At 37.6% G+C, this 13,492-nt stretch overlaps 1 protein-coding gene across 2 annotated transcripts in view; it reads left to right on the forward strand.

Moving 5' to 3' along the window:
* Positions 1-13,492, forward strand: part of LOC109049467 (neuropilin-2-like) — a 68,957-nt gene that overhangs the window by 50,743 nt on the left and 4,722 nt on the right. Inside the window, exons 12-16 of one of the 2 annotated variants that reach the window (XM_042743076.1) lie at positions 120-281; positions 2,083-2,342; positions 4,303-4,396; positions 6,294-6,326; positions 9,848-13,273. In XM_042743076.1, coding sequence (XP_042599010.1) covers positions 120-281; positions 2,083-2,342; positions 4,303-4,396; positions 6,294-6,326; positions 9,848-10,140 — 842 coding nt within the window. In that variant the 3' untranslated portion in view covers positions 10,141-13,273. Of the gene's footprint in view, positions 1-119; positions 282-2,082; positions 2,343-4,302; positions 4,397-6,293; positions 6,327-9,847; positions 13,274-13,492 lie in introns of those variants that run through there. The other variant, XM_042743037.1, reaches the window with a different exon arrangement.

Genomic DNA, 13,492 nt, shown 5'->3' on the forward strand with positions numbered 1-13,492 from the left:
TGATGCAGCTGAAGTCAAAAGTCAGAGCTCAGTTTAGCTTAAAGTGCCGTTAGCTGTCCAATATTTTGCCAGGTTTGATGAATATTAATGTGAATGTATTGATGTATTCTATCCGTCAGTTACCAGCGCTGCTCTGCCGTCTCAGAAAGGCCTGTGTGATTTTGAGCAAGGATTGTGTGGTTGGACCCTTGACCCGGATTCTGACCTCAGCTGGGCGCTACACAGCTCTAGCAAAAGCACTGCCTTGGGTCAGAGTCAAGATCTCTCCATGGGCTCAAACAGTGAGTATTACACACACACACACACACACACACACACATACACACACACACATACATACACACACATACATACTGAATGCTCTCACACACACACACACACATTCACATGCATAGAGAGGTTGTCATGCCTGTAGGCTCTTGTCTGTGTTCATGCTTGGAAATACAACGCATTTACAAAAAAACAAAAAACAAACAAAAAACAATATTATTTCACACAAATTATACTATATTATATTATATTATATTATATTATATTATATTATATTATATTATATTATATTATATTATATTATATTATTATATTTTATTATTATTATTTATTATTATTTTTGTTTGTGTTTTTCATTTATATATACTATAGAATTTAAATATATATATATTCTATATATACATTTTAATTTGCTTATATATATATATATTTATTCTTAATCAGGCTTCTTGACAACAATGTTCATCCAGCTTTTCCGTAAAAGTTCATGTTGGCAAAGCTTTGGCAGTGAACATCTCGACTTGCACCAAATCAGTAATAATCAGCATAAACCAACCTGTCACTCAAAAGAGAAGCACCTTTACTATTCCAAGAACAGATTTTTCCCTATCTAACTTCAGTATGTGTTCTCAGAACCTCCTGTGACCTCATTCCCTCTAAACACGGCGGTCTGCTTTCCACATCAGCCACTGCCATGAGATCTAGAAGAGGAAAACAGGATGAATGCTCGGCATGCTTTCTCTCCTACTTTCTCCCTCCCGAACACTGTCACACAGATTACTACATATTTGTCAATATAAAAGCAAGATTTACAATATTTACTTTCCCAGTACACCTTTCTGGTCTTGTTGTAAATGACTTTTTTTGCATAGACTTCCATGTACTTAGAGCCACTTTCAAGAGATCATTATTTGCTTCCCCCCATACATGTTTTCACTTACATTCAAAAAGGGGATTTGTTTCACATAAATTAAAGATATTCACTTTCCCCCCTTCACATCTCCTCATATATGCTTTCACAGTGAAGTTAAGGGGATTGTTATCCTAAACCTATTTTAAATTCGTTGCCTTGGAATATTTTTAATGCTCTCTCTGAAAGATTTAACAAGCCGTACCGACAGCTGCAAGGTGTTATAGGCGCTTTCCGACAGTTCTCAAAATGTTTAAGGCTCCAATAGGTCACATGTCTCTTCCTCGTCCAATTGGATCGTTCAGAGAGATGCCGGCTGCCACCACATCAGCTTTTTTCAAGATCCTTTTGACCTTGAAACGTCTGGAAAGATTATTCACAAATGTATAGAGAGATAAAAGAGTGTGCACCTGTCTCTCCACTCTTTCTTCACCGTGGGGGTTGTGCCTTGCTCCCACTTAACACTCTTTCACTCTCGGCTTAGCAAACAGACACCTGCCGTCACCTAAAGTGCCTACAGTAGAACCTAGTGGGCGGTCATCGTTCACGAATGACACTAATACTAATGACGAGGTGCTTGACTTTTCCCACAATGACACCCTTGACTTTTCCTTATAATCACACAGCTTGATGTTTAGATGAGTGGGACAAGAGAAACATGTTGCTTGGAAACACAGTTTGGGTTCAGGAAGTGCTCACTTGCAGTTTGATAGGTAGGTTCCGCAGTGACACAAAGACTGTTAAAATGTCATGTGCTGAATATGACTTTTTGCCCAGCAGCGAATAAACAAGATTACATGCAACTAACCAAAAGGCTGCACTGTTTTCATCTGTCACTCGGTAGAACCTAATTAAATTGGGCAGACTGTGAGATAAGCTTTGTTGTGTCTGTTCTTTCACAGGTTTGGGGAACTACCTGTACATTGAGGCCAGTCCTGAGACAGTGGGCCAGAAAGCCCGGCTGTTCAGTCCCAGTGTGGATCCCGACACCGGACCTCTCTGCCTGATGTTCTCCTATCAGCTGGAGAATCAGGGAACCCTGAGGGTCCTGCTGCAGAACAAAGACCAAGAGGAAACCCTCCTCTGGTCCCTCCGTGCAGACCAGGAGCCCATCTGGAAAGAAGGACGGACCATCATACCTCGATCTCCAAATGAATTTCAGGTAAGCAGATTAGAGATGATAAACAGCCAAATAAATTTTAAACTGTGATGTATTATTCTTTTCTATTCTATTCTGTTTTATTCTATTCTATTTAATACAACAGTTCTTTCTGGTTCTTGAATCTGATTGGCTGAGAGCCTTTTCCAAGAGTGCGATATTCTAGTGATAACAGAACTCCAACCATTTCACCATTTGTACCAATCCGCTTGAAATATTTCTCAGAGCGAGTGTGATGGTGGATGCCCAAATTTTATAAATAATACTGTTTTTGTGTCACGCAATGTAGTTTTAAGAGTTTTTAGGCAAGAATGTACTTGTTTAGACTTCAAATATGCCATTTTTTTTAATAAAGATAAGGTCTATTTGAAAATTTGCTATGTCGTTTTCGGAGATGTGAGCTCCAGGGCATCAGCAGCCGTTCAGCGCTCATGAGCCCGCTGAGAGCAGCCTTACCTCAGCCAGTTCTTGAAAGTGAAAGTCGTGACATTTGCCAAGTATTTTAACCCATACTCGGAATGGGTGCTCTGCATTTAACCCATCCAAGTGCACACACACATCAGTGAGAAGTGAACACACCGTGAACACACACCCAGAGTAGTGGGCAGCTATATCCAGTGCCCGGGGAGCAACTGGGGGTTCAGTGCTTTGCTCAAGGGCACTTCAGCTATGGGTATTGAGGGTGGAAGAGAGAACTGTTCATTCACTCCCCACCCACCTACAACTCCTGCCAGCACCGAGACTCAAACCTGCAACCTTCTGGTTACAATTTCAATTCTCTAACCATTAGGCCACAGCTGCCCCCGCCCCCACCCCCGCCCCATCTTCTTCAGGAATTTGCCACTGGCTCTGATGTCTCTTTAGTGGTTAAACATAAGATATATTTCTATTAGTTTCATTAATCTATAATTTGCTCCAGAGCAAATAGTTTTGGCTGAGGGCAAAGTCTAATAACATTATGTCTTATATAACTTTAATGCATGATATTTTTACTTTCAACAACACCTTGTAAGATTCAATCAACAAATGCACTGAGCAGTGCTGTGATTAGAAATCACCCTTAACAGATGAAAGGATAGTATAACAAAGATATTGCTTTCGTCAGTGGACATTCAAACTAATGTTTTATGCTGAATATGAGATTGAGCTGAAGAATGAATGCTGCATCAGATGCAAGAAATCACACTCTCTCAGTGAGCTTTTAATACAATAATACAATAAGCTTTTATTGAAGCCATTCACACATGCAACTGTCTTCTCTCAGAGCTAATGTGTCGTAAATGATGAAAACAATACCCTTCCAGTCAAATATTGTGCTGCTTTAACTTGTCAATGCTGGCAAATGACCATCGTATAAGTGGGATAATGCATGACTAGCTGTGCATTAAATGATTTTAATGTACTCCACGGAGGCAACCATGTCATGTATTATAATTGTTTAATGCACAGCTAGCCGTGCATTATCCCTTACATATATAATAATTGTTGCACTGCTTTTGTTATAGCTAACATTTAAAAAAAAAAAAATTCTACTGACAGGTTTTTTGTACTATAATACAGTTGAAAATGAGGATCTAATGAGAATCAAATTGGATTATATTCAAACAATTAAAAATAAAAATAAATAATGTCATAAAGCAAAAATCTTTATTGTGCCAAAATTGGCTTCATTTTCTTTAAGCACAACATTATTATTATTATTATTATAATAATAATTATCATTATTATTATTATTATTATTATTATTATTATCTTTCTTTGTTTTTAGTGAAATTGACCCCAAATACCAAAACATTAACTACTTTAATCTATTGACAGCCCAAATGATTACTGATATTTGACTCATTATTAAAAAGATTAGACATTGTTTACTTGTAAACCTTTCTTTATGTATTAATTAGTTTTGGTAGCATGACCGATATCATGGTGACATTTTTCTGTGTGCTTATATTTCATCACACAGGTGGTAATTGAAGGATTTTTTGAGGGTACCAAAGGCCACATCTGGATCGATAACATCCACATGAGTGTGAACACACCACTGGAAGAGTGTACTCGTAAGTGTACATGTTTCATCTGTTTCTTCCATCTTTAGCTTTGTCCTTTTATACTTTTGTTGTTATTCATAGCAACAATTTAATCCAAAGCCTTGCATTATCTCTACCAGATGTTTGTCCCTGCCACGCTCTTTTTGGTTTCTGTGAGGTTTCTTTATCTCTTCATTACAGACGGCATATATTCCAGATCCACCATTTCACCATAATTCGTTGAGATTCTCACTCCAGCTCCATAAACCTCTCCATTTACTGTGATCAAACCTAGCCATCACAGTCACTATCTCAAAGAGCTTCTCAAAATAGAATTTATTAACATGAAAGGAGGACACACACACACACACACACACACACACACACACACAAAAATAGTGCAGCTAGTTGTTTGCCATCAAACGCAAAATCTAGAATCAAATCTAGGCCACAAATGCCCCTGGGCCCCAATGATAATCTATGTTTCATTATTTCCTTTGCGTCTCTCCTTCCATGTTTGTAAACAGAGATTTTTAACGGAATTAGTTGATAGCCCAAGCTTTTTGAGGAAGGATCTTGCACAGAAGCTTTGTGGTTTATGGTCTTAAAGACATCAAAATGTGACCATGTGCTCGCTGCTTCTATGATTCCCAATCCATAACTGGAAACCCTGAATTAGTCATTTTTGGCTCGCAGCATTGCCGCTTGGCTCGCTTCGAGGCTACAGGACTTGGTGGTTCATTTCGAATCCAAAAATTGGAAGCCTCCTGAGCTCGTGTTCCACCATGTGCCTGCTGTGATTTTTCCCAAAGCATGCTGGGAGAGTTCTTATCGCCCCTTGCAGTTGGACTTGCAGCTCCCTCCAAAAACAGATCCCCAAGCCGCTGGCCCCCACGATAGTTTCTCATCTTTTTCTAATTGTTTGCATTTCAAGAATTCAGGCAATCTTCTCCATCCTTACCATGTTTGCTCCTCAAAACAAAACCTTCACAACACGAAAACTAGTTGAAACCTGAAAGCACGCTTCTGTGCCAACAAATTGAGAATCACAATGCCTTATCTGAACACTGTATGGGTGATGGGACAAAGAATTTAAAAATCAAGGACTCTGAACATTTCTTGCAGTGTTACATTATTTTCATGACCATTTATAACCTCATGGAATATTTATACTTTAAGAAAAAATCTTTAGCAACAACAACAGCACCGTTTAAAGTAATCTAATGAAAGTAAAAAGTGATGTGGAAAACTCAGAAATGGTGACCAGTTACAGGACCTGTGATAGACACTTTCCCATATGTATTAATCTATATACATTACAATCTAGAATGTTTGATTTGAAAAAATATAATTTCCTGGAAAAAGTCAGTCTTTTGTACCTCATGGTAGTATTTGTTCTTATTATATATGTTACAATATGTATATGTAACAAAACATGATACTAGGTTTGTTTTGTATAATAATAATAATAATAATTGATGATGACAAAAGTATTAATAATTTATATTATTATTATTATTATTATTATTATTATTATTATTATTATTATTATTATTATTATACAAACTATTTTTTTTTAATTGAGAATAGTGAATTGCAAAAAACTCAAGTATACTTTCAGTCCCATTACAGTAATGATAGTTTTGATGTAAATGTGCTTAATTATCATGAAAATAATGAACAAAATCTTCATGGTGCTTGTTTCTTTTGATTTGAGGGTGAAATATTTCAGGAACCATCTTAATTTGTTTTCTTTTGTGGTCTCCTAATTTTATGAAGTTCAGTGCATGTTTTCAGAGTCATCAGCATCTGATACAGTAAGGCTTGGATGTACACTACGGTTAACCTTACATTACAGATTAACATTTTTCTCTATTTGTCTTTTTCTCTTTCCCTGCCTCTCCTCATCCTTCTCTTCCTCATCTAGAGCCTTTTGCCGCGTTCCCTCCGGACATGACCGGTGAGTTTAAACTCTCTGCCTCGGGTGTGAATGTTTGCACTTCCTGCTCTCTGCCCTGCTCAGCAGTTATTGTTTACAGGGATGATCTAGGGTTTGTTTTACTTCTTAGCATGTAGTATTTATGCAGTGATTTAAGGAGCCTGGGGTTGGGTCGGTTATTTGAGGTGACCAATCCATTTCTCACATTTTTTTTTTTTTACAGTGTGGTTAAGATCCCAATGGGGAAAGATGCTCAAACATGGACTATCAGGCTGCTAAAATCATGAGGCGGTTCTGCCACAATGTGACATACTTTGATGTTCAAGAAATAATAGAAATTTCACCTTCATGTCACTTCAAAATTGTATGACTTGCTTTCTTGCGTGAAATATTTCAGTCATTATTCGCTGACCGTTGTCCCTTCCATCATAGCTTTCAAATCTCATTCAGGTTGTGTCAGTATTTTATCATTTGATGTCACTGACTATTTGTAGCACTCCTAACTAGATGGGCATCCTGTCAGTCTATTTTTGAGGCATCTTTCTCCTTTCAGCCATGCTAACACTTGCGCAATCCTATAGTCATAGAAAACCAGGGGAAATATTTTAGTTTAAATATTTTTAAAGTGCCCCTATTATGCCATTTTTATGGTTTCTAATGTTGTTTAGGGAGTCTTCTACAATAGGTTTACATGCAAGCAAGGTAAATAAAACACTTTTGTTTTTCTCAAAACATGCATTTAATATAACATCATTTTCCAACTATTCTCAAACGATTCATTCGAAGCAGTTTTAAAATTTAGTCTCTCTAAAACTTCTCTTTCCCTGGGCTTACTCTGCTCTGATTGGTCAGATGGCCCTGTCTACCACATTCAGTGTGTGTTGGAAAAGATACTCCCATTGCCATAGTTCCATATTTTGAATTCTCAATAGAAAATAGAAAAATGTATTATTTATAATATTTACAGGCTGTGATTCAGTGGAGCCAGCTGGTCCAAATAAACAGGGTACTGAGCCATCTTTCAAGAGCAACTGTTTTTGTAAATCCTGTGTTGAACTAGAAAAGCAGTCGTCAGTAAAATTACATGTTTGAGTGCGGGCTAGCGGAGAACACAGACGGGAATTATGCAAATGTGTTACCCCATGACATGTAGCCATCATGGAAGTGGGATTTGAATTACTGATGACTCGTTTGGGCTGTTCAGAGTCGATTCTTTCTTTTGGGAGACAATAACTTAATTTATCCTGCACTTTCGGCTTTAAAACTTTGCAGATCGTTTACATTCACATACTACATTACACACTGCATGAAAGGCAATATTGGAAATGGCATAATAGCAGTACTTTATAGAAACTGACACTATATTCAAAGTCTATATGAAATAAAGAAAGTTTCTATAATGAGCATACATCTATCAGCACATGTATGCTTATAGAATGCATTCATTTAAAAAATTGGTACCAGACATTAAAAAAAAACTGAACCTTGAGTCTAATCAATTTAATAAGGAAAAATTCTTATCTTTAATCACAAATGACTAAAGAAGCCATGGGAATTTTAGAAAGGTGTAGGATACTTGAAGAACAGAGTATTTGTCAGTGTATACAGACATGGACTGCAGTCCAGCACTGGACACTGAGGCAGTATGATGGGTTTATTTTTATATTTGGGGCTCCATTTCATTATTTTAGAAATTTTTATTTAAAAAAAAAAAAAAAAAATTGCATTGGCTAGTATACCCAAACAAGCTACTGTCATATTAGCACCTCCACTTTCTTCTGTGAAATGAGTGTCAATAAAAGACACAGGCAGAGCCAAGTTGCTCTCCCTAATGAGTGACTTAGTCATGCTCCGCAGCTGAATATAGCATAACAAGATGTCTGCCTGTGCTAGGTTCTGCTCAGATGGCAGCATTGCATCAGAGAGACTCGGGGTATGTCTCGTTGGAGTCTCTGGAGAACCTTTTTTTTTTTTTTTGGGGTGTCATTCTTTTCTCAAATGTTCGCTTCTCACATGGTGCTTACTAATCTGTGAGATAGACAAAGCAGAGCTGACAAGAACCTCTGCTTCCACTTGTTGTGTGATTTTGATATTTGTTACTATTTTGGTTGTTTTCGTGGAGATGTAGGATTGTTTTTATTTTCAGTCTGTCAGACATTGCTTAAAGTTTTTACAATTTTAAGTCAACATGCGGCGTGTCACGTGGGCTGTCTAGAGCCACTAAACTCATCCAGTAGCTTTGTGGTTGGTGTGAAAATGAGCCTATCACAACTCTTGGATTGTTAAACTAGGTAGTTTAACGGTTGTTAGTGAACTGGCAAACTGAATGTATGCAGATCTAGTCTTATATTTCTATAGTGATTTTTTTTCCTCAAGATATTACATCGGTACTGCAGTTCCATATATCAGTATTTTATTTTATTTTACTTTGTTTATTTATTTACTAACCGTTTAAATTTATTAACTTGTGTATATTTTCCATATAAATTTAACTAATCATTTATTTAATTTATTGTTATTTATTCAGTTAGTTATGTGTGCATTAATATAATTTATTTTAGTTCAGTTAATGATAATTAGTGATCATCAAATTAGGCGTTACAAAATTTCAATCCACTAAAACTAAAGAATGGTGCTAATGTTACAAGTTACAAGTTGCATTTTTCAGCCACTCTAAATGTAATTACTGATACCGAAAATGTAATAGAGATAGCAGATTTTTGAAAGTTAGATGGACAGAAACGTAAATCCATTTCAGAATGTAATAATATTTGGTGTAGTTGTCAAAATTGGAGCAAGACCATGCAAAAAAGATAGAAAATGACACATTGTCAATGTCACATTGAGTCTTTCTCAATCTCAGTTTCAATTCATTTATGATATATAGTGATGCATCACAATATAGTGATAAAGCTGGCAATGCCCAGCCCTATTACAAACTCCTGCAATCATCAATTATGTCAGCATTTTTCAAGAACCAGAAGGCCGAACTGAGGGAGAACAGAATGCATGTGCCTCTGCTTTGCAAAATAGCTTCTTGTTTTGAATGCAGCCCCAATGTACCCTTAAGACATAACGGTTTGGAGAACTACCAGCACTTGTAGTCATGTAGCCACCTGCCCTTTAAGTAGTCCTGGAGAGCCACTTGTCCCAAAGCAAAAAAATCCAGTCTGATTTATAGTATGGCATTCCATCTCCCCAGGACTAGAGCGGGCAGTGTTTATTTGCAACACGTTTGGAGTCTGACTCGGGTGCCTATTTGAAAGCACGTTTCATAACAGCATTGCATTTTTTAGCACTTCCATTGTTTCACTGTACATGCCGCCATGCAGCCAAAAGTAGATCCCACAGCAACTATTCTCTACTCAAAAGAGATTATTTCATGGTGATTTCGAACAGTTAAACATGGAGCATGAAGCTTCTGCTCTACATGATTAAATGCCAAAAACAGTCAATACAGCATCTTTTATGGCATTTGTGTGTTTGCATTTGAACCTAGCAGTAGTGTGGTGTGTTTCACAGTTTGTATATCTCTCCACCAGGGGGAGCCCTACCTGGCAAGAGTGAGCCAACAATAGATTCGCTGTCAGTACCACCTGTTTTGCCCAACTGGTATTACATAATGGCTGGTGGAGGAGCCATCTTGTTCCTGGTCATTGTCATTGTCATGGCCGTTAGCTGTCGCCATCTTACAGCCAGGAGGAACCAACCCACAATGGCCTACTACAGCCCCCACAGTGCACATTACCCGAACGGCGGCGTGCACAGGGCAGGGGTGTCTACACCCAAGTTGACTGTATGGGTTGAGAAAGGCGATGGGAATTCCTACTGGTGAGACACCTGGATTAAAAGTTTGGAGGTTTGCCTGCAAATGCTGACTTCATGAAGGAAGTCCTCGATGAAAGCAGATCTCAGACTGAAGATTTGGAGGAGAACCTCAAAGAACGCTCCCAGATGCTTGGATTCGGATGCATCCAGATGAACCCAACACTTCGATTTTTCTGTTTCCTTGTTCTGTTCGTGTTCTTTTCTTTCTTGGATACTGACGACCCTGTCTTAGTATGCTCAGCTTGTTTACCACATCTAGCCAGCTCATACTCATCTGGAGGGACCTTCTCCAAGAGCGAATTTGTATCCAACCTCATGATGGATGCCAAGAGGACGTGTTATCCACTGACCTCAATCACTGATCCTGGACTGACTTTGATCCAGTGTGCTATACTTATGTTAAATCAGTGTGATTGGATAAGGTCAGAACATTGGGGAGTTCAGAGCTGTTGTGGACATGCCACAATGTGTTTGGTGAAAGAAAGAACATGAAGCTTTCAGATAAATTAAAGCATACGGGTGGAGGCTCCATTACTGAGAATGTGCTTTATAGCACTTTTTGAATACAACACAAGCATGATTTAATTAGTAATAAGTGAGGGCGACGTATTGCATAAAAGGTTTCTGCATGTAAACATCTTGAGTTAAGTCCACCTAGGATGATATAAACACATGCTGTTGTAATTGAACATTTCCTTTAAAGTCAACATGAGATCAAACTTGAGTTTCTTCATACAACTTCTTGGTCTTATTGTGAATGAATGATCAGTGCACTGTTATCATAAAAAGAAAAATGTTTGTGTAATGAGTTTTCTTTTTCCACTGATGTTGCTTAGATCCTGCCAATTATTGGTTAATGTTATTGGTAACACTTGTTTAAGGCTGCGGTTGTAGGTAATACAGCCATCCTAAAACCTTGCCAAAATTTAACTCAATAGATTAATGTCAGTTGTCAATAACGTAATAAACAGTGCTTCAATAATTCAAAACAAAAATAGATTTGACCAGTAAACGTTGAAACTGGGATTCCCAATTAAAAAGCTCATCTTTTTTTTGGAAATACATCATTACGGAACTAAAATGCATTGCAAATGTTCCTTCATGTTGACTTTAAAGATTGTTTTAGGCATGGTTTCATATCAATGATGTGCTCAACTTAAATGAAGGGATGGCGCCACCAGTGAGATAAGAGAATTATGGGAAAGAAGGATTGTGTCAGGGAGTCTTCATGTTTTGTGTTTGCTTCTGTGCTCTCTGTGTCAGTATCTCGGTTATTCTTTTTTATCTTGCATTTCTCACATTTTTTTTCCCAAAGATCCCCCAAAACTGTGTTGGCGTGGGTTATTCTGAGCAAATGCTTGCTGGTGTGGAGGATCCAAAAACAAGTCCCATAAACAAAGACAGACATTTCATTTTTCAGTCTCCATGCGTTGAGGAAGCACTGAGCGCTGGGGTGGGAGAGAACTTGTGCAGAAATCAACACCTGGTAGCAATTTTAGTTCACTGAAGCATCATGAAGCTTCAAGAATGATTAACAGTGAATGCAGTCCAAGACTGCCATATGCTTTTTCATAACCATGTTGAATCATTTACTGAATTGAGTTGTCATTCAGTTTTATAGGTTATAATAATCAGTTCTGTATTAGGACTGAGTGAGCACCACAAACATACTGTGGAAGTACCATTTGATTATCATATGCACATGCTATAGTATTTAAATGGTACTCCAAGGTATAACAGTAATACAAAGCAGTATTAAAGGAATAGGTCACTCCAAAATGAAAACTCCCTGTCATGTTATTCCAGACTTACATGACGTTCATTCTTCTGTGGAACACAAAAGGAAATGTTTTGAAGAACGTTTCATGCTGCTCCTTTATGTAAGTGATAGTGGCAAAACAAAATCGCACCATATATCATAAAAGTAGTTTGTATGAATAGAAATCTTCTGAAGTCATTCAATTTGTGTGAGCCAGAATAAAGGTATTATTTGCTCAAATCTCATTTGCATAGAAAAACATGATGTAAACATTTTGCATTTCCTTTTGCCTTTCACGTTTGAAAGAGAGACGCACAGGTTTGGAACGACTTTAGGATTTTAGGACTTTATCATTCTCTTGTGAACTGTGTCTTTAAGGACATTCAGCAGATCTAGAATCAGAACTTAAAGCATTTCAAAAGGTCTGCATGTCGATATAAGAACTATAGAGTCGTTCAAAATGGAACTACAAGGATAAGGGGCTTTTTAATGCCATTTCCTGCTGTGAGGTGGTGAAAGATGTTTTGGCACCGTCATGCAATGTGCTTTTAAAGCAAGCACTTTATCGCTCTTTTCTTCCCTAAACCGTGTCCCCCCTTCTTTCTTCACTCTTAATATTTTTTAATTAGTTAATGGACCAGATACAATTTATTAAAGCTGCTATAGGCATTCTGTCTCCTGCCCCGTGTCTCTCGTCGACTTGGGAAACCACGTTAATGAGTGCGAGAGAGAGCGCCATCAACACGTCAGCCAGTGAGGCGTAATGCCAAACAGCCATTCTTCTTGGGCTCTTAAATGCATCACATATACTGAACCGAGTTTCTAATAAAGCAAAACTATTTTTCAAAGACCAGAGGATTGAGGTTGATGTTCACACCCCTTCTGATGTCATCTCAGGGGTTGTCGAACAGTCGACAGAGTTTTCCTCTGAGGTGGGTAGTTGGGGGGAATAGATCACTCACAATGGATCCAGTCAGGCTACCCCCTTCACATCCGTGGAGCGTGAGCTCTCACATTGATTTCTCTGCTTTTAGACACAGTGGGCTCCGACTTTGCCATATTTGGAACAAAACGACCTGATCCATAAAGCTATTTGAAAGTTTTGGGCCTTTTATTGTACCGCAAAAGCTTACTTAGGTGGTGGTGGTGGTGATGTTTCTGATACAAACTCTGAATTTAATTATAATGATGAGGATGAAGATAATAATGATGCACTTTGCTTTATGAAAGTACCTTCTAACTGTGGTCAGCCTATACCTCAACTTTGAAATTAGTAAATTGTTTAAAATGCGAATGTGAACAGAATATTTTTGCTTGATGAATTTGTCCTGAAAACCTGCTTTTAAAATGTGATAATAAAATCTTATTTTTCTAATCGTCACTTCTTTTTATATCTATTTATATCATACTATTATGTCTATTGTAGTAACAATAGACACTGGCCTATTTTTGCTGCTATATTTGTGTGTTCCCTTAATGTGTAAATGCTGGAGTGCTTCAATTAGTAATTATGTAGGTCACACAATGCTATTCTCTGTACTCTGTGATTGTGTTACATATCTTGCATCCCTTTAATAATTTATTATTTAACTTAAATCTC

The sequence above is a fragment of the Cyprinus carpio genome, chromosome A1 (genome assembly GCF_018340385.1).
Source record: "Cyprinus carpio isolate SPL01 chromosome A1, ASM1834038v1, whole genome shotgun sequence".
NCBI classification, from domain to species: domain Eukaryota; kingdom Metazoa; phylum Chordata; class Actinopteri; order Cypriniformes; family Cyprinidae; genus Cyprinus; species Cyprinus carpio.